The sequence below is a fragment of the Onychomys torridus genome, chromosome 7, assembly GCF_903995425.1.
Source record: "Onychomys torridus chromosome 7, mOncTor1.1, whole genome shotgun sequence".
Lineage (NCBI taxonomy): Eukaryota > Metazoa > Chordata > Mammalia > Rodentia > Cricetidae > Onychomys > Onychomys torridus.
Window position 1 is genome coordinate 14,667,293 of NC_050449.1, and position 27,974 is coordinate 14,695,266.

The following is a 27,974-nucleotide window of genomic DNA, read 5'->3' on the forward strand; positions in this document are numbered from 1 at the left end:
ATTTCCCATAAACCATTTCGATTGTAATTCTTCTTAGAAGCCATTGATTGGTTTCCAGGAGATTTCTTAGTTCCTCAAGACTGCAGGGTTCATTAAAGCTGTCAAACTTCATTTCCCAAAATGCACACCGTGAATGTTCCCCATTATAAACGGCCAATGAACTTCCGCGAGATTTCGGAGGAGGAAGTGAAATTGAAGCCATTAGCCTAAGAAAGCGATTGCAATGAAACACATGTGTGAAATAATGTTTAGGGGTTTCTCCCCTCTGTCTGTCCGGACCCATTTGTTCACCCAAGCGTTTGGAACCTTTTACATGAACTTATAGTCCTTCGGTCTTAGCTGCGGAGACTTCCGCTTCCTGGATTCCACCCTCAGTCCGGTAAGCAGCGGTTTCATCCCTAAACCCTTTAGCTCCTGTAAGCAGAGGGCAGTAGTTGTCAGGGCTGAGGACACCAGAAACCGTAGGAGGCGCGCCCTTTTGGTCCCCATAGCTGCCCACCAAGGAGAACTGGGGATAGAACACTTCTAGGTGACAACGGGAGGTTCTGCCGACCTGGTTTTAAAATTCGTACAGCGGGGTGTTCATGGGTGACCGGATGTCAGGAATTGTTCTTAGCGTGGGTTTTCTTTCTAAAACCGTCGCTGATATGAGCACACTGTTTTTGATACTGTTAAACTTGCATAATACCTTTTCTATTTTAAGTTAAATCTTCAGTTACTTTATGCGTTTGTTAGCTGACAGTCCTCATGCAAATAAATTACTTGTAAAAATAGTTGTCATTTAGTTTTACACACTGCCAATTTAACTCGAAAGTTAGTTCATTCAACACTGTATTCGCTAATGTTTTGCCTTGAGTTTTTCCCGTTATGTCTGCCCTTTATCCTTTTACAATAGACATGAAAAAAGGTCATAACTTTCATACTCAAAATTATAATTAAAAATACAGCACCAAGTATATTCTCTGCAGAGGCCAAATTTTTGTTTGCAGTCTAGCAGATGACAACAGTATCTGTAAATAATTAGCATGATTATAGAGATCAGTGATAATGATTACACAATGATGGACATACTAGGTGCCAGTAAATTGTACACTTAAATCGAAATAAAATGGTTATTTTTATATTATGAAAAATTTGAAAAGGTAATCATTGAGCAAATTTACAAGCTAAACTGTGATGGAGATCATTAAACCTTAAAAGCTTGTATGCGCTTGTTATAGTGAATATTTCTCTCTCTCCTGTAATTAACTATGTGGATTTTACTGTTCCCCAAATACATATTGCACTATTATGTATTTTCATAAAAATCGTGTTGTTCGTAATGATGCAAGTACGCCACTCTTGTGATTTAGAGATTTCTAAGTATCTTGTACTCAGCAGATAGTCATCATTTTCCAGCAGTGTCATACCTTATATTTTCAAATGAGATTATGAAACCCAGGTATGAGATTTCTGTTTCCAAAGTTTGTTGAATCTGTTTCTAAGCTTGAGAATATTAGCATATTTATGCCACTTTTATAGTTAACCTGTTACTATTTATAACTAAGAACTTTGACTTTGGGTGTCCAATTACATTTTCTTCAAATGTACTCAGTGAATCTGAGATCAACATTCTTGATAAAAAAATTTCTACTAATTTAGTGTAATATTTTGGATGTTATTCATAGGTAGTTTTATCACCTGAATAAAATAAGTAAATATGTATGCTTCCTTTGAATTATACACACTTGCTATAATTTGGCTGGAGACTTGAAATACATTAATGAATTTGTCTAGCAAAATCATAGATGGTCCTGTTTCCCTTCTGACTATGAGTGAAATGAACTTCCCATGTGCTCAAATATTTTTCTTTCTATGTGTATTTAGGTCAAGGAACTTGTCTTTTTCTGGAGGTGTTGTTTAATTTTGTTTATCTATTTTGCCCATTTGTTTGCTTTTTCTCCTCTTTTTCTGGTTTATTGCTGTAGTCTTTTACCAAGTATTTTCTTTTTTCTGTTCTTTTTTCCCACTGTCTTTCTGGTGTTGATAAATTCAAGTACCTTGTCTTGGCCAATATAATGATGATATAATGAATGAATAGACAAATAACTGTTCATTTTGTTTTGTGTTTGTTGTTGCTGTTCAAAGAATAGTGGAATTAAGACAAATGACTTCAGGTACACTGAATTTGTATAAGTAACTAACTTATTTAGAAAGGACACATTCTCTTGATATTTGGAACTTCAGTTTGCTATTTTTTGTGTATAATTTATGGTAAGTTTTCCTTTTCTATTTCAGGCTTATGCCAGCCATCCTCCTAAAATGAGGCAGAGGCTTTTCCTGCTCTAAATCTGGAATATTTGGGGTAAGAATATCACCATTTATTGGACATGTTGATACACCACTATGATTTCAGCACTTAGAAAGTAGAGATCAGGGCCAGTGTAGACTGCGTGCCTATCTGTAGGCCGACCTGGGCTGCATACGACCCTGTCTAATGGCTCGAAGACTGAAATCACCCGCAGAGCAGGTCTGATGGACAACCTGAGTACACATGTCACATCCCATCACCCCTTATAGGAAAGTGGAAGGCTAAGACAGTAAAATGGGCTAGAAGCGTGTGGGTGCGGGAGCGGGTGTCCTAGGAAAAACAGACTGCAGAACTAACAGAGAGACCGACTCAGCAAGGTGGAAGGAGAGGACTGATCCCAGTGGTTGTCCTCTGGCCTTCATGTGTGCGCCTAGACATACTTACTCATACTTTTTTGTCTTAAAGATACACTCTTCTTTTGTAGCCTCCCAATCTTCCTGCTTCAAAGGCCTGAGTTCTGTAAGGGGTTTTGCCATCACTCCCAGCTCGGGTAAACTTTATTTAAAGCTGTGCTTGAGTTTCTGGAAGACTATGTTGCATCCATGTTTTCTATTTTGTTACAATAATTTCTTTAGGAAGTTTTATTTCCACATAATGTTTAAGTTATGTAATCAAAGTTTGTTCACAATCACTTAAGTTTTATTGTGTTCTACATATTCCTAATATTTATAATTAATCTTTTTTTTTTAAATTTAAACAGGCTCTTACAATGTAGTCCAGACTGGCTTCTCAAATTTATAATCTTCATGTTTCAACTTCCCTCTGTGATTATACAGGTATGTACCACTCCTGTTTAGATATTTATTTATTTTATTTTAAACAAAAACATTAGAACTTTGCTTGACTTAGACAATCCAATTTATTAAACATACTTTCTGTTTCACAGGTTTCTGGCTTTTTTTCTAACTTTGTGTGGGAGGGATAGGGTCTTTGAAGCCCAAGCTGGCCTTGAACTTCTCAGATAGCTGAGGGTGACTTTGAACTCTCCTGATCCCTCCACCTCTCAGTTGCTGAGATCATAGACCTGCTCTGGCTTCTTCATTACTGTCTTCATTTAATTTTGTAACACTATTCCTTTTCCTGACTTAGGCTAGATTACTGTGACATCTTCCAAGGTAGAAATACTGTTTGGGGGTTTTGTGTTTCATACATTTTTTTGTTGTTTTTAGACAATGTCTTATTATGCAACCCTGGAAGACCTAGAACTCTGTATAGATCAGGTTGGCCTCAAACTCAAAGATATCTACCTGTCTTTCCCTCCCCCATGCTGCAATTAAAGATATCCATCACCATGCTTGTATAGTTTGTTTCATATTATATAATTTCTAAATATGATTATCATATATTATGAATCTTTTGATATATGGATTAATGTAGCAGTTTCTCTTGAATTTCATTTCTTGACATTTTGTTGGAAACATATCTCACACTATTTGGGCAAAAAAACTATTGCTGACAAAACATTGTCAAAACTAGGCCAGCAGGATGCAAATAAAAAGTGACTACCGAACGTTGCCAAGGCAAGGTAAGACAGTCTTTGAAAATTCCCTGTTTCTCAGAAAAGTCTCTGTCAGATATTCTAGGCCTGTAAGCCAAGGATGAATGCCCCAATGTTACAGAGGAAACATAGGGTGACTGTCTAGGCAGCCAGATATCCCTGCTGTTAGGTAATATTATATCCTTCTGGTGCCTTTGATGGAGTTGAAGACTATATTGTTATAGTTTTCATTAGTTATGATAAAAAGGTAAATTAAATGTAAAAATGTAAACTCACCAGGATAAGATAGATAATAGAGTATTTTCTCTAATTTTGCCATATACAAATGGAGTGGATATTATAACTAATTCTCACTTGATAACTATTTAGTTATATATAGTTTTACTATATTTAGATTAAAACTTTCCATTTTAATTAGACAAAAAGGGAGAAATGCTGTAGAATAATCCTGTACACTGAAAATACATTGTTCTCATTGTTAATAAAAAACTGATTGGCCAGTAGCCAGGCAGTAAGTATAGGCAGGACAACCAAACTAAGGATGCTGGGATAAAGAAGGGTGGAGTCTAGAATTACCAACCAGACACAGAGGGAGCAGATGAATGTGCTGTACTAATAAAAGTACCTCCAGGTGGCAAGAACATAAATAAGGAATATCGGTTAACTTAAAATGTAAGAGCTGGTTAGTAATAAGTCTGAGCTATTGGCCTAGCATTTGTAATTAATATTAAGTCTTTGTATTGGTTATTTGGGAACTGCTGGGTAAGAAAGAACATCTGCCAACACTCTTCCCTTTTAGCCCCTGGGACATGGTCTAGATCACAGCAGATATATTATTGATTTATTGAGATATATTGATATATTATTGACTTATTGAGAATACAACTTGTATTGTTTTTTCCTAGTCTAGGTCATAATGGAGAGAAAATGAATTTGAGTAGTAGTGAAATTGAAGAAACAATAACGTGTGGTGTTCATTGCTTTGTGTATGTTTGCATGCATGGCTAGCACTGATTGAAATAGGCCCAACAAGGGCAAACCTCAGTAAAAGTGCTGTTCTGTATGTAATAGTTGCAATTAAATACAAATGCTCTGACACTGTTTTGTAAAGTCATATGGAAATAAAATTGAACATTGGAAGAATTGCAGCCACAAAAAAAAGGAGTTTATAACGTACAGTTTGGAATCCCAAACTCAATTTTGGATCATAAATTTGACAAGTGAGGTATAGCTGCTGTCATGTGAGAAGGAAGCATGGACAAGAGTAAGTTCTGCTAAGTACCAGGTGAAGTGCTTCCTCGGGGCCAGTACCTGGCACTCAAAGTATTTGTCTGGGTTAAGTTCTATAGTGAAAGGAACCAAAGATAGTTCAATGTAACATCTTGCTGATCCTGTGCATTCCAGCTGGGATAGTGGCACCCACACCTAGTTAACCCCATTTTCTCCTAGTTCATAATGAAGAGAAAAATGTGTCTGAATAGTAGATTTGAATAAACAATAACCAGGGGGATAATATTCAGTGTGTTACAAAAGCAGGTACCATAGAATCTAAAATTTGGTGTCTCTGAAAACTCTGCATGCCACTTCATCCATGATGCTGTCATTCCGATTACCACTGTCTTGTTCTATGTATCTTGCAGAAAACTTCTGGGTCAATAGTCACTGTACCTATTTCTAGATATGCCTTCACCCAGCCTATCTTCTGCTGCAACTGTATTCGAGATCTCTTGTTTGTGACCTTCATTCTGCATCAGTAGTCTCTCCATTGGCCTCTTGAGCTGGCATTACTGTAGAACATTGGACATATTCCACAGGGCTAGCCTGGATGGTGGGGCATTGTCTCAGTTTGAGCCACCTGGCCAATTTGCTCCATGAAGTAGACGATGAGGCTCAAGGTGCTGTCATAGTACCATAGTTACTGTTCATATCACAGGACCTTTGAAACTATTCCCAATCCTTCAGATTCTTTATACACCTCTTTTTTTGTAATTTTTGCAAGCAACTTACTTCATAGAAGCTGCCTTGCTATGCAAGTAAGTGAGGATCAATTTCTACCCATTTTTATTGACTCTCCACTTTCCTGTTAGGAGTGTTCACTCCAGCTCCAGAACAGTGAACAAGGAAGAGAAGTAAAAAACTAATCTTGGAGGGTATCGCCTGTTTAGAAATATAGAGAAAGAACTAACCAAGTAAACTGTGTAGTATGTTAGAGGCAGGGCATCTTAGTTTTGTTTCTCTTGCTGTGACAAGTACTCTAACAAAAAACAGAATGAAGGAGGAGAGGCTTTTTCCAAGTCAGTTGCAGAGGTCTTAGTGCAAGGCAGTTGGCCATATTATATCCACAGCCAAGGGCAGAGCAAAATGAATGCATCCATGCTGCCTGCCTACCTGATTCCTAGTACTTAGCTACCTTCTTAGACCCTTACACAGCCCATGAAATAATGCTGCCATAGTGGTCTGTGTCAACTAATAGTCAAGCTACTTTCCCTCCTGAATGACCCCAGGGCAGCCTGGTCCAGAGAATTCTTCACTAGAAGCTCTCTCCCAGGTGATTATTAGTTGTGGAAAGATGACATTTTAAACCAGCCATTGCAGGAAGCAATGCCTCCTGGCCATTTTCTGTGGATGTTTGGAGATAGCAAGAGCAATAGCCTAACTCTGATCAGTTTTCTGTAAGCATTTGTAGGCAAAAGCCTAGAAGAAAGAACGAACAGTTCCCCAAGTGCTACCTTCTGCCTGTACATGCTCAAAATGGTGAGAGGCTTCAGTGACTGTGGAACCAAAAGATATTCCTGGGCAACTCAGAGTGTTCACTACTGTGGCAGCTTGAACTTGCAGTATTGCTGGAGTTAGTGTCAGAGCCTGGATCCTACCAGTTTTAGCAGACTAGGCTTGGTGAACATTCTCAATAAGACATTTGAAAAGATACTAGTAAAAAGTAGGAAAGGGATATTCATTCACTGACTCCTCAGTGGGAAAAAAAGTGTTGCATTGACTCCAGAAGTCCATCTACTGGTGCTGACATGAGGTTTCAGCTTAAGCAGAGGGGACAAAGTATGCATAATTAACAGTTCCAGTGAAAGTGTGGTGTTCCCTTCAAGGTGATCTGATAAATTGCCAGAAACCTCATCATATATATATATATATATATATATATATATATATATATATATATATATAAAATTTATTTCTATTTTATGTGCATTGATATTTTGCCTGTGTGTGTCTCTTTGGAAGCCCTGGAACTGGAGTTATAGTCTTGGTCTGCCGTATGAGTGCTGGGAATTGCACCTAGGTCCTGTGGACAAGCTGCCAGTGCTCTTAACCTCTGAGTCATCTCTGTAGCCCCATCAGAAGCCTCTTTATTGAAGACTAGTTCCCTTTCTGAACGGCACTGGCTTCAGTCTATTCCTTTTCCCAGCATGAGATTCTTGGGCAAATTTTGTTTTCAGGATTGAATTGTCTAGTTAGTCCAGTAATAAAAGGGAGGGTATCAGGGACTCTTTAGAATATCTTCATTTCTCTGGGGATGATCACAGCAAGATTTACAAGACCTTGTTTCATCCTTCCCTCCATCCCTCCTTACCTTTCTTTATTGTGTTCAAATTTTTGTGGGTTTCTTTATCCTGGGTTCAAACCCAGGGCTTCATGCTTGCTAGGTAAACATTCTTTCACTAAACTGTATTCCCAGTTCTAAATTCTACTTTATTGATTATTCATGTCCATATTTATCTATTTGTAGTAAAATATAGCCTGTTATAACTTCGTAAAGTGTATCAAGGGGACATATGTATTTGGGGGGAAAATAAATGTGGATGAAAAAAAACAAGGGTTTGCATAGTAAGTGGAGTAAATAGAAAGTACTGTTTCAGACCCTAAGAAAGACACAGGGATCACCCAATGACAGAGAAATGGATGAGATCTACATGAACAAGCTGGGGCAAGGGTTGTGGGAAAGAGAGCTTAGGGGAGCAGGAGAGGGAGAACAAGGAAAAAAGAGACCATGATTAATGAAGACCCCATGGGAATAGGAAGAAGCAAAGTGCTAAAGAGGTCCCCAGAAATCCACAAAGATACCTCCACAATAGACTACTGGCAATGGTTGAGAGAAAGCCCCAACTGATCTACTTTGGTGATCCAATGGCAAAACACCCTAACCGTCATTCGAGAACTCTCATCCAGTGACTGATAGAAGCAGATGCAGAGATGCTTGGCCAGCCCTAGGTGGAGCTCCAGGAGTCCAATCAGCAAGAAAGAGGAGGGATTGTATGAACGAGAATTGTTGAGACCATGATTGGAAAAAGCACAGGGACAAATAGCCAAACTAGTGGAAACACATGAATTATGAACCAATAAGCTAAGGAGCCCCCAACTGGATCAGGCCCTTTGGATAAGTGAGACAGTTGATTAACTTGAACTGTTTGGGAGGCATCCAGGCAGTGGAACCGGGACTTGTCCTTAGTGCATGAGCTGGCTGTTTGGAACCTGGGGCTTATGCAGGGACATTTTGCTCAGCCTGGGCAAAGAGAGGAGGGGACTGGGCCTGCCTGGATTGAATCTACCAGACTGAGCTGAATCCCCAGGGGTGTCCTTGCCCTGGAGGAGATGGGAATGGGGGGTGGGCAGGGGGGAGGTGCTGGAGGAGGGAGGACAGGGGAATCTGTGGCTGATATGTCAAATTAAATCAAATTAAATCAAATTAAATTATAAAATAAATTTTTAAAAGTAGTTTCAAAAGCCTTAAAGTTTAATTTAAAAAAAAAAAAAAAAAAAAAAAAAAAAACCTGAAGAGAAGAGCCAACCAGACACAGTGTAGGGAAGAAGATTGGAAGGAAGAGATAGCAAAGATAGCAATTGACAGAGGCCTAAAGGATGTGCATGTCTCAGGGTATGAGGCTCTGTGAAGAAGTCAGTGTGGGCTGAGCTAGCATAGCAAGTGACTGGGAAGATAGTCATGGTGGGTTGCCTGGGGTATTGAAACCTGTTCTGAAGAAAATGAGATGACATCAGAAGGTTTTCAGCAAGATGTGGTGTCACCTGTATTTCACAGTGTTGACAACAGCAGCAGGGTTTAGGAGACCAGCTGGGACCAGTCAGGCTGGTTCAGACTTAGAAGAGCAGTTATAGTGGAGATGCTGAGCAGAAGCCAGAACTTTGCGTATATTTTCAGTGAAATGACAGGATTTGATCATTTGGATAGAAAATGTAGGAAAGAAAGAGAAGGGACAAGTTTAGCTACATAATTTAAATATCTTGGTCATTCCTTTCTTTTTCTGTCTCTTTCTTTGTTTCACCTGTGTCTGTGAATATGTGCACATGTCTGTGTATGGATATACTCACTCATATGTGTGTAGGCAAGAGGTTGATGTTGATGTTGGATGTCTGCCTTTATCAGTCTCCACCTTATTTTTCTGTGTTGAGACAGAATCTATCATTGAGCCCAAAGCTTGCTGCTTTGGCTAGATTGGCTGGCCAGTAAGTCTCCCAAGGTCCCAAGTTGATAACATTTCCTTGTTTCCAGTGATATGATCATGGACTTGCACTGCCATGGCCAGCTTTTTCTGTTGGTGGTAGGATCTGTAATCACATCCTTAGGCATGCATGGCAAGCACTTTATTATTGTGCCATCTCCCCAGATATTTCTTTTGCAGTGCTGAATATTAAACCCAGAGCCTTAACCAATGCCAGGTAAGCTCTCCATCATTAAATTACATCATCCAGTGATACCCCTCCTTCTTGTTTTCTTGTTAACAGGCTAGCTATAAAATTCTGTTCTGTTTTTAACTATTACTTTGTATCTCTTGCCCAGTTTTAATGAATCCAAAACTAATTCATCAGCTTGGCAAGTCAGGTGTTTTTGCTCATGTGTAAGTAATATGTACACAGCTAAAGGGGCTGCAAATGAAACCGTTTCAAAAGATAATTTCCCAACACATAACAAAAGGCTTAAGCATGTTCATAATACTGCTCAAGCATTTTGTCATCTAGATATTCATTCTAAGGGGGAAAGAGGTATATTAATAATATTTAATATAATATACAATTTTAGCTTCACAGATTTATTGTAGGTATAGTTTTTCCACTTGTGAAAAATTAGAACATTCTAAATATTTAAACATAGAACACAGAGCATTTAGTAGAGTAACATGTAAACCCCTGCTCCTAAGGCTTAGAAATAGTTGGAGAAGACAGTTCTGGGGCAAAGCATGAGAATCTAATAATTCAGTTATAGTTTGTCAGCTTCTAAAATTTCCCTAAGATTTTCTTCTTAAATAATTTGTTCCAGATCCTATGTCTCATGCTTATTAATACCACTTAAGTAATAAGTTCTATAGAATACTGAGTTTTTTTCAATAGCTAATTCTCCCAGGGAATCACCATAAGTGTAGCTGGAAGTTTTCCTGTGTCCTGGCTAGCTAGTGGTCGGGACAAATCTCTCCCACTCACTTCCCCCAAGTAAACACACAGAAGCTTATATTAATTATAACTGCTTGGCCATTAGCCCAGGCCTATTACTATCTAGCTCTTACACTTAAATTAACCCATCATTCTTATCTATATTTAGCCATGGGGCTTGGTACCTTTTCTCAGTTTTGCCTTGTCATCTTGCTTCCTGTGTCTAACTGGCAATTCTTGACTTAGCCTTCCTCTTCCCAGAATTCTCCATGTCTGCTTATCCTGCCTATACTTCCTGTCTGGGTACTAGCCAATCAGCATTTTGTTTACCAACCAATCAGAGCAACACACATTCACAGCTTACAGAATGACATTCCACAACACATAAGTTTTACTCTTAACATCGGCTTTTGTAAGAATTTTTACATTGTCTCAGTTCTAGCCTTCAGTGAGGGGCCCTTAAGAGCAAGGAATTCAAACATTAAACATGCCAAAGACATAGGCGAGAGTTGTGCTAAATTCCACCAAGGACAGTGAAAGGTCAGTCCAAGTTGTCCAAGCACTGTGATCTTTGTCAGGCAGCAGCTCCAAGACACTTGGCATCGCCAAGGAAGACCGTAAGAGCCTGAGATGAGGATATTTGCTTCTAGACAGTGTATTCTTTATAAAAATTGTGACATGGATTAGAGGTGGGTGGGGGGAAGGAGCTGTGGTATGGAGAATATGATCAAAATACACTATGAAATTCTCAAAGAATTAATTAAATATTATTAAAACAGAACCATCAAGGATGTTTTATTTTACAAATACTTCAGTTGTTTCTAAATTCCATTTTCAATAAAATATACATGAATGTATATTTTGTATACAAATATGTATAATGTATTTGTCTTAGTGTGCTCATTGCTATAAAGAGACACCATGACCATGGCAATTCTTATAAGAAAAATATTTAATTGGGATGGCTCACTTACAGTTTCAGAGGTTCAGTCCATTATCATCATGGCAGGGAGCATGGTGGCAGACAGGCAGATGTGGTACTGGAGAAATAGCTGAGATTCTTACATCTTGCAGGCAACAGGAAGTTGACTCACAGACTGGGCAATATGCCGAGTATAGGAAACCTCAAAGCTTGACCCCACAGTGACACACTTCCTCCAACAAGGCCATATCCCCTCCAACAAAGCCACACCTTCAAATAGTGCCATTGACTCCCTATTAGATTATGGTGACCAATTACATTCAAGCTATCACAGAAATTTTTATAATTTTTTTATTTTTGTATTTTATTCTCATTGTATTAGGCTGAGAAGGGAAGTTTGAGTCATAGTTATGGATTTGTGGTATTCTGTTGTCTTTCAGACAAGATTGGGATCCCGTTGAGATCAGCGTTCTGCAAAGTTGCCTATGGCTGCTGGAAGCAGGAGTTCCTGGGAAAAGGAAAAGAAGCATGTGTGCAATTGGCCATGGAGGGTTTCTGGGCCAGGGTACCAGTTGAAATATCAGAAGATCCTCCACAAAGGCCACAGGTGATGAGGCCCACAGTAGGTTCTGATAGCAAATGGGAGATTGTAGTCCTAGGGAGACTGGTGGTCAGGAGCATCCTCACAGAAGCCTTGTCCTTTGGTCTGTATCCTGAGATACTGTGCTGTATTTTTCCAAGGACTTGCTGCCTGGTTTCTCCTTGGCTTTTCAACCATGCAGATCTTACAAAGTTACCAGCATGTAGAAACAGTCTTTTACATTTCTCCTTCTGAATTCTTCCATACACCCCTCCCCACTCTCCTTCAAATCATGGCCTATTTTTTCATTAATTATTATTGCATGCATATATGTATGTACATATTAGTCCTAAACATAGCCTGCTCAGTCCATATAAAGTTACTGGTATGTATAGTTTCAAGGCTGACCATTTGGCGCTGGACGACCAGCTGGTGTGCTCTTCCCTGGGGAGGGCCACCTCTCCTGTTCCCAGCTTTCCTTGGTTGCCTGTAGTTTGTAGAGTTGAGGCTTTATGGACTTTTCCCCATCCACTTTGGTGGTGCATTGGTGCTATTCTTGTTCAGCTCACATTTGAGCAGTCATAATTGTGAGCCTTTATGGGGGGGGGGGACCAATAGAAAATAAAATCTCCCAGCAAACTCCCTGACCTTCTGGCTATTACAGTTTCTCTGCCCAACTTTCCTAAATGATCTCTGAGCCTTAGGTGCAGGAGTCTTTTGAGTCTGGGCTCTACAACTCGTTTTTATTGGTTGTAGTTTTCTGTAGTAGTCTCTGTTGCAAAGAGAAGTTTTCTTGATGACAGATGAGGACTACACTTATCTGTAGGTAAATGTTCAGAATGTAGTTAAAGACTTCGCTTTTTTAGTGAAGTGTGGGTTATAGGTTCTCCTCCAAGATCCATCCATGACTAACACTGAGAAGTTAGTTAGGTTTCCAGTATTAGCCATGGTTTCCCTTTAGTAGAGCAAGTCTTAAATTCAACTAGAAAGCTATTGGTTACCACCAACGTATGTGTGCAACAACTGCCCCTTTAGGGTTATCATACCATGCTCGTCTTGTGGATCATGCCTCATAGCTGAGTAAGACTGTAGGTTGCTTCTCTCCTGCAGTTAAGGAGGAAGCTTACCACACCATAATCCCATACAATGAAAGCTCTCCTTAGGAAGGCATTCAAGTCAGTTCCAGCTCAGGGGCCTCTGGACCCTGTGTCTCAAATGCTTGGTACCTTCAGCAATGGGCTTCTACCTTGTACCTTTGCAGGGCAACTAAGGGCAACAGCAGTATTTGGAGAGTCTCTTGGACAGCCATGGTCAGCAACCCAAAAGAGGGTTCTCCTTGTCTGGTATTGGGGTTTTGGTTAGTGTAAATGGTACAACATGAAACTGTTTATTAAAAAACAAAACAAAACTTGCTGGACTGCCTCAGACAGTGGAGGACAGCACCCAGCTGCAAAAGCTTGTTAGGTTTTATAAGGGTAGATGAAGGGGACCTTAAAAGGTGGGACAGCCGGGTGGGTCTCCTGGGGACTCTGACAGACAGTGGTGGTGCTGAGAGTTGTAGTCAGGAGCCCTCAGCCAGCCTTTAAGGGCTTCTGAGAAGAGCTTTAGGTTCTGTTTCCTGGCAGAACCAGCTCAGGTTGGAATTGAATCATTGTCATGAGCACTGCCACTGGTGGGGTGCTGTTTTGTGGTTAGGTGGTTTTTGGCTCTTGGAGGGAGCACACACAGACCAGATGAGAAAAGTTCATTAAAAATATCTATGTATATTTATACACAGATTATGTGGACTATCGTTTTTTAAGGAAAACAGTTAATAGTATGATTTTTGTGGCTTTTTTAGACATCATTATTGTTATTTTACCCTGCTCCCTCATCTTCTGTATTTGCCTCCCTCCCTGCTCCTTAAAATCCCCCCTTTTCTCATTCTACCTAACAGATGGCTTGAATTCTGCTATTCCCCTTTGCCCTCTGCCTGCCTCTTCTGTATTTACCTCCTTTCCCTCCCTAAAGAGCCTCCCTTTGCTGTTTCCCTGATTAGGTCATTTTTATATTGCCATTCACCTCTCTATTGCTCCCCAAACTCCCTTTCTTGGCAATAGCCTGGTTTTACTTTCCAGGTTCCTATAGTTACTGTAGGGTATACACTCATATTTGAAGATTTTGAGTTAGGAATGTCTAATGAGAGAGAACATACTGTTTGCCTTTCTGGGTCTGGGTTTCCTTAATTCAGTATAATATTTTCTGGTCCCATCCATTTACTTGCAATGTTCATGATTTCATTTTCTTTGCTAAATGGAATTCTATAGTAGATACGTACCACTTATACATTTATCAGTTGTAGGACATCTAGGTTGTTTCCATTTCCAAGCAATTGTGAATAAAGCAACATTGGACATGGCTAAGAAGAAATAGCTGTGGAATTGGATGGCAGGTCATTTGGGCATATGCCAAGGAGTGAAAGGCTGATCATATGATGAATATATTTTTAGCTTTTTGAGACTTCTCACTAATTTCCGTAGTGACTGTACCAGTTTTCAGCCCCACCACCAGTGGATGACGGTCCTTTTCCAGTCCCACCACCAGTGGATGACGGTCCTTTTCCAGTCCCACCACCAGTGGATGACTGTTCTTTTTCAGTCCCACCACCAGTGGATGACGGTCCTTTTTCAGTCCCACCACCAGTGGATGACGGTCCTTTTTCAGTCCCACCACCAGTGGATGATGGTCCTTTTCCAGTCCCACCACCAGTGGATGACGGTCCTTTTCCTTACACTTAACATTTGTTGTCAGTGGCCAGTCTGACGGTGGTGAGGTGAAATCTCAAAGTTTTTTTGATTTTCATTTCCGTCTCTAATCACTAGAGACAGCAGTTTTTGAGATATTTCTTAGTTATATTTCTTCTGATGAGAACTTTATTTTGGTTCCCACTTTTCAAATGAATCTTTTTTTTTTTTTTTTTTTTTTTACTTTTTGAGTTCTTTGTATATTCTGGATATTAATCCTCTGTCAGATTTGTAGCTGGCAAAGATTCTCTCATTCTGTGGGCTTTCTCTTCACCTGATTGATTGTCTCTTTAGCTGTGCAGAAGATTTTTGGTTTCATAAGGTCCCACTTGTCAATTGTTGACCTTAATTCTTAGGCAAATGGAATCCTATTCAGAAAGTCCTTTTCTACACCTGTCCTATGAGGTACTGCCTGTGTTTGCTTCTAGCAGTTTCAGAGTTTCACATTTCACACCTAGGCCTTCAATCCATTTGGAGTTAGTTTTTGTGCAAGGTGAGAGGCATTTGCATGTGGACATCCAGTTTCCCACCACAAGTTTCTGAAGAAGCTTTTTTCAGCATATGCTTTTGGACTACTTGTCAACTATTAAGCGGCTGAAGTCATGTGTTCTCATGTTTGTGTCTGTGGTAGTGTTCCATTAGTCTACACATCAGTTTTGGTGCCTTTACTATGGCTCTCTAATTTATAAGATTTGGAATTGCAATCCCTCTAACATTTGTTCCTTTTAATCATTTTGTTTTGGCTATCCTTTTGTGGTTCCATATGAGTTTTATAATATTTTTATTTCTTTGAAGAACAGTGGAAGGCTTTTGGTTGGGATTGTATTGACTCTGTAAATAGCTTATGATATAATGATCAGTTTCATAATGTGAACTAATCCATTTTCTAGTGTCTTTCTCTATCTCTTTCTTTAGAGGTTTAAAGTTTAGGTTTATTCCTAGATAGTTCATTTTCTTTGAGGCTATTATGAATGGGAGTGTGTCCATGATCTCCTTCTCTGTATGTTTGTTGTTGGTGTATAGAAAGGTATTAATGTGTTCAGCTTGATTCTGTATCCTACCATATTGCTGAATTTGTTTTTTTGTTTTGTTTTGTTTTTCTGAAGTTTTCTGGTAGAATTTTGGGGATCTCTAATCTGTAGTATCATCTTGTCTGCAAATAGGGATAGTGTGACTTCTTCCTTCATTGTTTGTACCCCTTTAACTTCTTTTCTTGCCTAGTCCTCAGGTACTTTGAGCATGTATTGAAAAGGAGTGGGAACAGTGGATATCCCTATCTGGTTCCTGGCTTCAGTAGAATTGCTTCAAGCTTTGCTGCACTTAGGATGATGTTGGGCATTGATTTCTCATAAGTAGTTTTTATTTGGGGAGGTAATTCTCTGGGACTAAATTCTCTGGAACTTTTATAATGGAGGATTTTTTCCAAATGCTTGTTCTCTAGCTATTGAGATGATCATGTGATTTTTGACTTTAAGTCAATTTATGTGGTTTATGATATTTTTTACCTATAAACCATCACATAAATTTGAAAGAAGAATGCAGGTTTATGCAGGAGGGATTGGAAGGAGGGGGAAATAATGTAATTACATTGTAACTTCAAAAAATTAATTTTAAATTCTCATATTCAGTTAAAATTGTACATATCGTCAGGGTAACAATGATATATATCATGAAGGAAATTAATGTTTAAGTTAAAATTAATATTTCTTTAAACATTTGTAATAATTGCAAAAATGTCTAAAACATTTTCTTCTAGGTTTTGAAATGTAATTTTTTGTTGCTATCTCTAGTTTTCCTTCTGTACAGTAGTTTTTAACACTTTAAGTACTGAGATAAAATAAGTGATAGGCGGTCTAACTAAGCAGGTAAGAGCACTTGGTATTACAGAGGACTTTTGTTTGGTTCCCAACATCCTGTGGCAACTCAGAACTGTTCCCCCAGTTCCAGGGGATATGACACTGTTTTTTGTTGTTGTTTTTTTGTTGCTTTTTTTAATCTTTACAGGCACTAGGAACACATGACACATACATATATGCAGGCAAAACACTTATAAACATAGAAATCAATCAGTCTTTTTTTTTTTTGAAATGAAATAAAACAATACTTAGCCCTTATTGTTCAGTTCAGTGGTGGTCCATACATTCACGATGGACTACATTCCCCAATGTAACTTTTGAACTTTTCTATCATTTTAAACTGAAACTGGAAATCCAGTAAAGAGTAATCCTCCCTTGCTTTCTCCACAGCCCCCGGCAAAAACACTCTGCTTTTTCTCTTCATGAGTGAATCTGACTTCATGACTCACCACTCCCAGCAACAAACAATTTGCTGTTGTATACTTGGTGCATAATTAATCACTAAAAAGGTGTTTTGGTTTTTAACTCAGAACCATTTTTGTGTCTGTAATGAAAATAAAGGTCACCTTACTTTTTCAAATAATGAAATGAATAAATCTTCTAAGCATTGATCATAAAAGTCCTTTGGTATTGAATTGCTTTGTGCTCTTACTGAAAAATTGTTTGTTGCTGGGAGTGATGACACACGCCTTTAATCCCAGCACTCTGGAGGCAGAGGCAGGTGGATCTCTGTGAGTTTGAGACAACCTGTTGTACAGAGCGAGTTCCAGGACAGCCAGGACTGTTATACAAACAAAACCTTGTCTTGAAAAAGCAAAAGGAAAAAAGGAAAGGAAAGGAGGAAGGAGAAAGGGGGAAAAGAAAAAGGGAGGGAGGGAGGGAGGGAGGGAGGGAGGGAGAGAGAGAGAGAGAGAGAGAGAGAGAGAGAGAGAGGGAGGGAGGGAGGGAGGGAGGAAGAGAAAGAAAGAAAGATTATTTGTCTATACATGCCAAATTTCTTTCTAGCCCTCTTCTGTTCCTTTGACTTTTCTGGGTATACTGTAGTCATTTTTCATGTTGTTAAAGACCATTATTTAGAATCTTCTAAGTTTCCCTATGTTTAACATTGTTATGAATTTTTTGCAGTTATTTTTAAATCATATTTACTATTTCTTCCCCCCACCTCTTTTTGTTCCATTTTCTGTTGCTTATCTAATGCTGGTCCTGAGGCCTACCCTTAAGAGTGATTTGTTTCTCCAGTGAGACTCCATTGGAGAAAACTCACGTTTCTTATGCGAGCAGTTGTCAGTTAGAGAGAGCTTCTGGGTCGAATTGAGCTTGTGTCCACTTTTCCTCTCAGTGCTGAGACTCCATCTAGCCCAGACCCACGTGGGCCCTAGGAATGCTACCACAGTCTCTGAGTGCTTATGTGCATTGGTCTGCTGTGTTTAGAGGGCCTTGTTTTCTTGGTGTCCTCCAGCCCCTCTGGCTGGTACAGACTTTTCACCTCCTTTTCCACAGGATTCCCTCAATCCTGATAGGAGGGATTTGATGGAGGTATCCCATTTAGGATTGAGTGTTCCAAAGTCTCCCGCTTTCTGCTCATTGAGGGTTTCTGTATTTGTCCCTGTCCACAAGAGGAAGAAGCTTCTCTGATGATGACTGTGCAGACAGTGATCTATGAGTGTAACAGAATGTCCTTAGAAGTCATTTTATTGTTGCATTCATCAGAAGAAGAATGGTATTTGGTGTACCACTATGTCCCTAGCCTGTGTAATTTCAGGTTCTTGGCCACTCGAGCATCATCAGGGATATATTCCTCTCATGGAATGAGTTTTAGTTCCAATCACTGATTGGTTGGTCACTCCAAGTTCTGTACCTCTATTGTGCTAGCATAGCTTGCACGTGGGACACCATCAGGATCTGTAGCTGAGTTGGTGTTTACCTGTCTTGTTTGACAGCAGGCAGCGTATGTTCAGTACCATGAACCCTAGTCAGTAGGGGTTAAGTCTAGTTGGGCACCCACTCAACTTCCCCCTGTTTAATGAGTTACTGAGGTGTTGTCCTCAGCAATAGAGCCTTACCATCAGTTTGTAAAGAGCAATCGATAGCCTTGGAAACAGCCAGGGTTGTTTAGATATTTCCATGGGGTCTCTTTGGTCAAAAACTCAATTATATGTAACCAATTCCCAGAACTAGAAGTTTGACTTGGTGACGAGTGATGTCAGGTTGAGGTTCTATCTCCCATTATTTGGTGATCCCTTTTAGATCACTTTCATACATGTATATATTTTAGAAAACTTCTACTGTATTGGGTTATGACAGGACCCTTCAAATAGCCCTTAGTTCTGACTTGTTCCTGATGTTAGTGGAAATGCTTTGAATTCCTCTTTGTTTAGGTTGATGTTGGCCCATTATCAGACAACTTAAGGGTCAAAAGAAATGAAAAGAAACAAAACTCAAGAGTTCTCCTCACTGAGTAAGAGAGGCAGCCTTTGAAGTGCTCTCATGCCAGCTGTCAGCTGTGAAAAGCCTCGTCACACACTCCTCCATCCAGCTAAGTTTGCCTGTGCCCCCAAGGATGGCTACCCTGGGTCTGTCTCCCACGTTTGGTGAGTTCTTTTGTTCTTGCCCTCAGTGAATGAGTATATATGTCTCTGGCCATGCCTGAGACAGAGGAGATGTGTATATGTAAGCTACTGAGACAGGATGGGTGAACTGCATGATGGTGTAGTTCATATGACTGACTATGGGCATGTGTGGGTTTGGGACAAAGAAGAGCATGTGTATGTGACATGCATAGTGAAGAAAGTAAAGGTGAAATTTCCCCTCATGTGATCTATTGTTTTGATAAATTGGGGAAAGGCAACAGCTTTACATCTTGGGACTTCAGTTTCCTCACTGAGAAAATGGGACTGTGTAGAGATTGAGCATCCTTAATCTGAAAATCCCAATTCTGAAACTTTGTGAGGATAGCTACGTTGCCACTCATGGGAAATTCTATATCTTACCTCTAATGACAGGTTGTAGTCAAAATAGCTGTTTTGGAAAAGTGCCTAAAATGATCTTCAGCTATATGTGTAACTGTAAAGCATAAATGAATCTTTTGTTTATACATGAGTCTCTCTCATCCTGAAGATATGTCTTTAAAACTTAAAAAAAAAAAAAAAATACCTGAAGTCATACATGGGCCTAAGCAAGTCATGTGCAGGATACATTGCTGCTCATGGTTGTATACACCAACATCCTCTTTTCTGTCCTTGTTTGTGAATAAGTAGAGGGGTGTGTGTGGTGGGTTGTGTTGTGTGTATGTGAGTTATTTGAATATCCTTTCTGAGAGAACAGATGAACCTGAAGGATTTTATTTTCTTATCTTAGCTATGTCCTCTCAGGGCTCTCCAGGTAGCCAGGAATCAGAACTTCCTCTTCCTTCAAAATACCATTCCTGTCAGCAGAATTTGCATTTGTTTGCTTGCTGTGCTCCAGAGCCTGATACACCAACTCGGGTTTCTTCTCAGGTACATAGGATCTCAAGGCCCAAGGGTGGGACAAGTACATTTTAGGACACCCTCACCACCACCATTCCATGTTGGAACTCTTTTAGATACTCATCCAGGTCTGTGAATGCCTGGTCAAGCCAGGACAACAAGGAAAGTTAAGAGGCTGTAATCACCACTAGGGAAGTTAGAGGAAGTGACAAATGTTTTTCTTCGGTTTGCAGAGTGCTCAGAATCAACTGTGAGTCGGAAAGGCAGTAAAGCTACAAGCCCTCAGCTGCCCTAGAAGGGGAAAGCAGTTTTCTTCTTGTCAGAGTTGTAGTGGTAGCTGTAAGGCAGACTAAGAGCTCCTCAAAGGGAAGAGACATTGTGGGAATATTCTTCCAACACATATACAGAAACCTTCAGGAGACCATATCTTGAAGCCAACACATATACAGAAACCTTCAGCAGACCATATCTTGAAGTCACACATCAGATTTCTCACGGACACCTTCTGCCTCTGTTGTCTTCTTATGAGCTGGTTTCTCACTGACCCCAAATGTGTATGGTATTCCAGGACTCTGTGACATTCCAAGATATTGCTGTGGATTTTACTGAGAAAGAGTGGCCCCTGCTAGATTCTTCCCAGAGAAAACTATACAAAGATGTAATGCTGGAGAATTATAGCAACCTGACTTCACTGGGTAAGGCTACCATCGTTCCCCTTACCTGTTTAGGGATAAGATGTTTTATCTAGTACTTGTTTTGACCCAAGACATAAATGGGGTTTGTAACAAAGTTAAGAACTAGTACCCCCACCCCATAGGTTCTCTGGTAGTAGGACCTGTTCATTACATTGAGCTTGGAGGTTTTCAAGTATGTAACTGAGCTTAACCATAAGTTTCTAAAGTAAGAGGTCCCCATTCTTGTTGATGGAGAATGGTGAGTAAGTAAGGTGATTTACTATGTAGTATGACAACCTGAGTTCAAATTCCTAGCAGAACATACAAAGCTGGATGTCATTGCAGATAACATCTGTAAATTTCACAGATATAGAAGGTGGAGACAAGATAATTGCTGGAGATTATTGGACAATAGCCTAGCTCCAGGTTCAGGGAGACACCCTTTCTCCAGGGAGTGAAGTAGAGTGATAGATCAGGATGCCCAATGACCTCATGTGCCCTCTGAACATGGGCAAGCACACACACAGAAAAATAAATTTATTAAAATTAACAAAATTTAAAATTACAAAAATTTGTCTTTAAAAGTTTCTATTCTGGTGATCAGATGGCCAAACACCCTAACTGTCGTGCTAGAACTCTCATCCGGTAACTGATGGAAGTGGATGCAGAGATCCTTGGCCAGGCCCCAGGTGGAGCTCCAGGAGTCCAGTTGTCCAGAAAGAGGAGGGATTGTAAGAGTGTGAATTGTTGAGACCAAGATTGGAAAAAGCACAGGGACAAATAGCCAAACTAATGGAAACACGTGAATTATAAGCCAAAAGCTGTGGAGCCTCCAACTGGATCAGGCCCTCTGGATAAGTGAGACAATTGAATAGCTTGAACTGTTTGGGAGGCACCCAGGCAGTGGGACCTGGACCTGTCCTTAGTTCATGAGCTGGGGCTTATGCAGGGACACTTTGCTCAGCCTGGAAGGAGGGAACTGGACCTGCCTATACTGAATCTACCAGGTTGAGCTGATTCCTCAGGGGAGTCTTTGCCCTGGAGGAGATGGGAATGGGGGGAAGGGGCTGGGGGGAAGGGGGCCACAGGGGGGGAGAACAGGGGAACCCACGGCTGATATATAAAATTAAAACACAAATATCCGTATGAATATATATATATACTTTTTTTTAAGTTTCTATTCTTGTCTGAGGTATAGGTCACTGGTAGAGTGGTTTTATAGATTATGTAAGGCCTCGGTTTTCATTCCCAGCACTTAAAACAAAAAAATCCACATTCTTTTGAATGGCAAAATGTATGAGTATGTGTGCATTTGGTTTTCATTAAAGATTTTTACTCTGTCCCTTAGAAATGTAACACGATCATTTTGCTGCTCCTAAATCAGCCTTGTCCACTTTCAGAAAATCCTGAAGACCAAATTGTTGATCCCCGTCTAATGGAAGGGTTATCCTCTGCAAGGTCCTCCTTCAACATGTGTCTTTCTCCTTGAGTAGGGTATCAGGTTGGCAAACCCAGCCTCATCTCACACCTGGAGCAAGAAGAGGAGCTGAGGATGGAGGAGAGAGGCATTCAATGGGGTACCTCTCCAGGTGAGTAAACACAGATGGGATTTTGCTGGAGCTCTTTTCAGTGATTGGAGTGGAAGGAATGCATTGTTGCTTTCCTGTTTCTGTTACAAAATGACCTAGAGGATTATTTAGCTCACATTTGTATCAATTCAGGAACATGGTGCCCATTATTTTGGGCTAGCTATGACATAACAAGACAGACTGCATTTGTACAGCAGGCACAAAGTGACTTAAGGGAAAAAGAGTTTATTTGGTCACATTTTCAAGGTTCAGTCCATCATGGCAGGAATGACCTGGCAACAGGAAGGTCAAGTGACTGATCACTTAGTATTTGTCTCCCAGAAGTAGAGAGGAGAGACAGAGACAGAGACAGAGAGAAAGGAGAGAGAGACAATGCTGTACTCAGCTCATTTTGTCCTTTTTGTCCAGTCCTTGCCTCCACCTCCACCTAGCTGGTAGGATGCTACAGACAGCATTTACGGTGGATCTTCCCCCTCTTCAGTTAAAATTATTTTAGAATCACTCTCTTAGTCTCACCCAGGCTATGTTTCCATGGTCAAACTAAATCCAGGCAAGTTAATAGTAAGATTATCCATGACAGCATGGTAGCATAACCGTATTCAAAGCTAATATCACATTGGGAAATAGGAAGCAAGAAAGCTAGGAGTGACCGGTGCTGGTGTTATGTAACTGTCCACTATTTGTTTCTTCTTTTTTTTTTCCAGACAGGGTCTCACTGTAGCTCAAGCTGGCCTTGAATTCATGATTCTCTTGCCCAACCCTCCTCAATGTTGGAGTCATATGCATATCATATCTGCCTTTATGAGACAGCCTTCTCTTACAGGAGGTAATTAACATTCTAAGACCGATATTGATTCCATCTAAGAAAAGTGTAATCAGTGACCTAATTACCTCACAGTTGGTCCCACCCATTTAAAGGTTCTGACATGTCAGTGTCACTATACCAAGGCCAACTCTTTAACACACGGACCCTTGAACAAATACATTCAAAACATTAATATGGAAGCCCATTTGATAATGTTAACTAGGAAATAGGAAGTGTTCTTTGTCTTATTATCCAACTATTCTTTCATAAACCTTTTGATCTGTAGACTTCGTCTCTGTGTTCCTTTAGCTTTGAATTTGACATATCATTTGATTCATTTGTATGTCCTTCCCTTTGCCTTGCCTTTCCTTGTATATCATTAGAATTTACGGAGGTCTGCTTTTCATTATTATCATCTCACTTTGTTTTTGAATGAGTCAAATTTTCCAATTTTTGTCTTTCAGATTGGGGAACTCCAGCTAAAATAAAATGGTCTCTTGTTATGGAAGATATTTTTGGGGAAGAAACATCTGATGGAATGACATTGGTAAGATTTTCCTAGGATATATTTTTGTCTTTCTGTAGAAGCCAAGGCAGCCACTCGTCAGCTCACTCAAGAACTAGTCAAGTGACCTACTCTAGAGGAAACAAGAGTTCCATAGTGCTAAGTTACAGTTGTAACTTAGTACCTGTGTTCTAGTGAGCTGATTCCAGTGAACTCACTGTGTCTACCAAGCTCTAAAAGTGCTCAGTTTCTTTGTATAAAATGTCACTTTTCATTGATAGAACCTGTATATACCTTGCTATATGCTCTACATTATTGTTACATTGCCTATGATACCCAATATATTGTGGCATGTAAAACATGTAAATAACTTTATTAGTATATGTTCAGTATTAATATAGTTATTTTTGTCTTTAAATAGTTTAGGACTGGGATTGCTGAAATCTTGATATTCAACCCATTGGCATTAAAATGAGACTCACTGTATTGTCAGTTTAGGCAGGATCCCAAATCTAGCCCCAGACTTTCTCTTTTAGAGTTCTGATAAGTAAATATTTCTATAATGTGTGATGGAGCGTAATTTTATTTTAAACAGTGAACAAAGATTGCTTACCAAAAAAAGCATTATAGTATAGTACACATGGAGCCTAATGGCACAGCAGCCACATTTTCTACTTTTATTTATTTTAACAAGCCAAGATCTTGACTAGCCTGGTATTCGAAATTCTTCTGCTTTAGCCTTCTGAGTTGGGATTATGAGTGAGTGCCACCACCACCTCAAGCTGCTTTTTATCTTGATAAAGCTCAAATGAAACAAGAACAGTGACTTCGTTGGTTATTCTCTTTGTTTGGGTATAATTGCTGTGATAAAACACGATGACCAAGAGCAGTTTGTAGAAGAAAGGGTTTGTCTGAGTTACACTTCCACATCCACAGCCCATCACTGAAGGAAGTCAAACAGGGGACCTGGAGGCAGGAGCTGATGGCAGAAGCCATGGAGGGATGCTGCTCACTGGCTTGCTCCCCAAAGCTTTTTTTCCCCAAGGCAGCCTGCTTTTTTAAAGAACTCAGGAGCACCAGCCCAGGGATGGCACCACCCACTACAGACTGGGCTCTCCCCCAGAGATCACTAATTAAGAAAATGCCCTACATGCTTCCCTATAGCCCCATGTTAATGAAGTGCTTTCTTAACTGGTGTTCTCTCCTCTCTGGTGTTGTTAGCTTGTGTCAAGTTGACATGGAACTATTCAACACAGTCATAGCAATGGATTTCTATTGGTGCTGCTTTATTCAGAGATAATATTTAAAGAGGCTGGGCCTATAGACTAATGCTGAAGCCCATGCTGTGTGTTCACTAGGCCTTTGATTCAACCATCAGCACCAAAAACGTAAAATGAAATAAGGGCTGTTATAAATGCTGAAGTCAGCTCTCATCTCTTAACCAACAGGAAAAATCTCATCTTTTGGAGAAATCTTCTGAATTCACCCATTTGTTTGAAATCTTCAGTATTAGCCCTCACCTTACTCAGCCAGTAGGAAGGTCCACAAGCCAGAGGCCCTATCACCACCACAGCTGTGGAATTGCTTTCAAGACCAGGACAAACCTGACTCAGCACATGAGCTTGTATGATGGGAGAAAAATGTATGAATGTCACCAGTGCCAGAAAACCTTCACTACCAGTGCTTCTCTTACAAGGCATCGTAGGATTCACACTGGCGAGAAGCCTTATGATTGCAGCAACTGTGGCAAAGCCTTCAATGACCCCTCAGCTCTAAGAAGCCACGCAAGAACTCACCTGAGACAGAAGCCCTTTGGCTGTAGTCAGTGTGGTAATGCCTTCCGGACCCTCTCTGCTCTGAAGATACACATGCGAGTTCACACTGGTGAAAGACCCTACAAATGTGATGAGTGTGGCAAAGCCTATGGCAGGAGCTGCCACCTCATAGCCCACAAGCGGACACACACTGGAGAGAGGCCCTATGAGTGTCAGAACTGTGGAAAAGCCTTCCAGCACCCCTCCCACCTGAAGGAGCATGTCCGCAACCATACTGGGGAAAAGCCTTATGAGTGTACACAGTGTGGCAAAGCCTTCCGATGGAAGTCCAACTTCAATTTGCATAAGAAGAACCACATGGTGGAGAAGACATATGAGTGCAAAGAATGTGGGAAGTCCTTCAGTGACCTCCTGTCAAGGAGGAAACACGTGAGGATTCATATTGTAAAGAAACCAGTTGAATGTCACCAGTGTGGGAAAACCTTCCGAAACCAGTCTGTCCTGAAGACACATATGAACTCTCATACTGGGGAGAAACCTTATGGCTGTGATCTCTGTGGGAAAGCCTTCAGTGCAAGTTCCAACCTCACTGCACACAAAAAGATACACACTCAAGAGAGACACTATGAATGCACTTCCTGTGGGAAGGTCTTTGATGATTACCTGTCCCAAAGGAGGCACATGAGCATCCATCTTGTCAAGAAGCGTGTGGATTGTCAGCAATGCGGAAAAGCCTTCAGGAACCAATCCACCCTGAAGACACACATGAGAAGTCATACAGGTGAGAAGCCATACGAGTGTGACCATTGTGGAAAAGCCTTCAGCATAGGTTCCAACCTTACTGTACACCGGAGGATCCATACCGGGGAAAAGCCCTATGAATGCCTTGTTTGTGGGAAAGCCTTCAGCGACCATTCATCACTTAGGAGTCATGTGAAAACCCACCAGGGAGAGAAGCTCTTTGCCCCATCCATGTGGAAAAGGCTTCAATGAGTGCTCAGATGCAAAGGAAACCTGGCAAGTTTAAGAAGTCACAAATCTCTGATGAACTCTCCACATACAGAACACAAGGGATCATATAGAAATTAGGAAAAATTCAGTTTGTATAAAGATTGAGAAGACTTGAGTTGGTGTTCAGCACTTGGGGTCTCGGTGAGAAAATGGAATGGGAAAAATTTTGTATTGAGTATCAAGAAACTTTCAGCATACTTTATGCTCTCAAATACACAAGAACTTAGGGAGAGAATCTTCAGCTTGGGCATTTGGTGTTAAATTCAGCAACAGTTTGTGGACACACTAGAGTGATTCTTTATCAATACAGTGACTGGGGAAAGCTTTCCTCCTGTCACATTTGTTCCTCAGGGCAAAAATCAGAGTAAAGAGAAAAATCACAGAAGTAAGAGACATGGAAAAGTCCATAAAAAGAGGTGAGCAAACTGGCCAGCTGTTTATTGTTGGCTCATAAGCCAAGATGCTTGATCTTTTTAAAGAGAAAAAGCATCTGGCAGAAATGCTGTGTGGCACTCAAATTCTGACATACATGCTGTTTGTGAAAATCTTTTCAGGCAGCATTGGTTCTCAACCTGGGGAAGTTTTGCTCTTCAGGGCATTTGTCAATGTCTGGAAAGATATTTCATTTTGAGAATGGGGAGAGACGTGCTACAGGCATATAGAAAGATGACATCAGAGATGCTACCAAAATAGCCTATAATACACAGAAGTCATCCATGTCAAAGAATTATGTGTACTACTGTAATAGTGCTGAGTTTGAGAATAATAATATCATTCATTCTGTGGTTATTATGATCCCTATGAACACTCACATTAGGAGAAAATTTTTACAGCTTTTTAAAAGAAAAAAGATGCAATTTGCAGTTCTTTCTGGAAATGTATGAGGATTTACACTGATGCTAACTCTGTGAAATTCCTTTAGCCACAGTGTATGAATGTAGGGTTGTATTTACAAGTCTTTCATAATGACAACAGAGTCCAGCTCTTTAGTTTTCTTGATCTTTTTTATTTTTAAGGTTATGGTCCTCTGAATAACTCTTAGCCCCATCACAAACAATATGTATATAGCTTAATTCCTATCTTAATTTCCCTTTGGGAAACTTAACCTAACCAATGGCATATTTAGAATTGTGTGATGCTATACACCGGGTAATGTGAGTATTTTTAGTATGTATCAGATGTGTTGTGGTCAAAGCATGAAGCTTCCTAATGTAGATAGATCCTTTGGTTGCTTGTGGCTTTCTGCCCAAAACAATAACAGAGATCTCTAGTTGCTTCCCCAGTATGCATGTTAAACTCCTACAGCAGAAGACTTATGGTTTTATATGATTAGCAAGTGGTGCTACATTAAGAAATCTTTGGCAGTTTTTCTTGTAACTAGTATTCTCTACATTCCATAACCCTGGCCATTGACTGATAAACTGAAGTCTTTATGTGGCTTTCTGAGAAAAAGCTCATGGGAAAAAAAGTCTGTTTTTTTTTTTTTTGTTTGTTTTTAAATTCATTGTGTGATCCCTGAAAATGAAAACCCAGTCTAAAGAGGACACTCTAAAGAAGTCACAGCGATTCTAGTCTATATTGTGACTTGTGAAAGAATTTACGTTGGTGCTTGATAGATTACATCAAGAATTTCTATTACCTGAGAAAACAATAAAATTGATTACAAGTTTATAATGGGATGGCTATTTGTTTCTGTTTGCTTTATTGGTTGGAAGTGAGTTTCCTATCCTGTAGGATGCTGTCCAGGAACCATACCCCTTTCT

The 27,974-nt window shown here is 40.0% G+C and overlaps 1 protein-coding gene across 1 annotated transcript; it reads left to right on the plus strand.

Annotated features, from left to right (window-relative positions):
* The first annotated feature begins 192 nt into the window (after positions 1–192).
* Znf317 (zinc finger protein 317) lies at positions 193–27,890 on the plus strand. Its single transcript, XM_036192808.1, has 10 exons — positions 193–379; positions 2,278–2,344; positions 3,051–3,126; positions 11,607–11,773; positions 18,764–18,976; positions 19,743–19,882; positions 20,421–20,547; positions 22,020–22,115; positions 23,385–23,467; positions 24,874–27,890. Exons 5-10 carry the CDS (start codon positions 18,946–18,948, stop codon positions 26,191–26,193), a joined length of 1,797 nt encoding a protein of 598 aa, XP_036048701.1. The 5' UTR covers positions 193–379; positions 2,278–2,344; positions 3,051–3,126; positions 11,607–11,773; positions 18,764–18,945; the 3' UTR covers positions 26,194–27,890.
* The last annotated feature ends 84 nt before the right edge of the window (positions 27,891–27,974 follow it).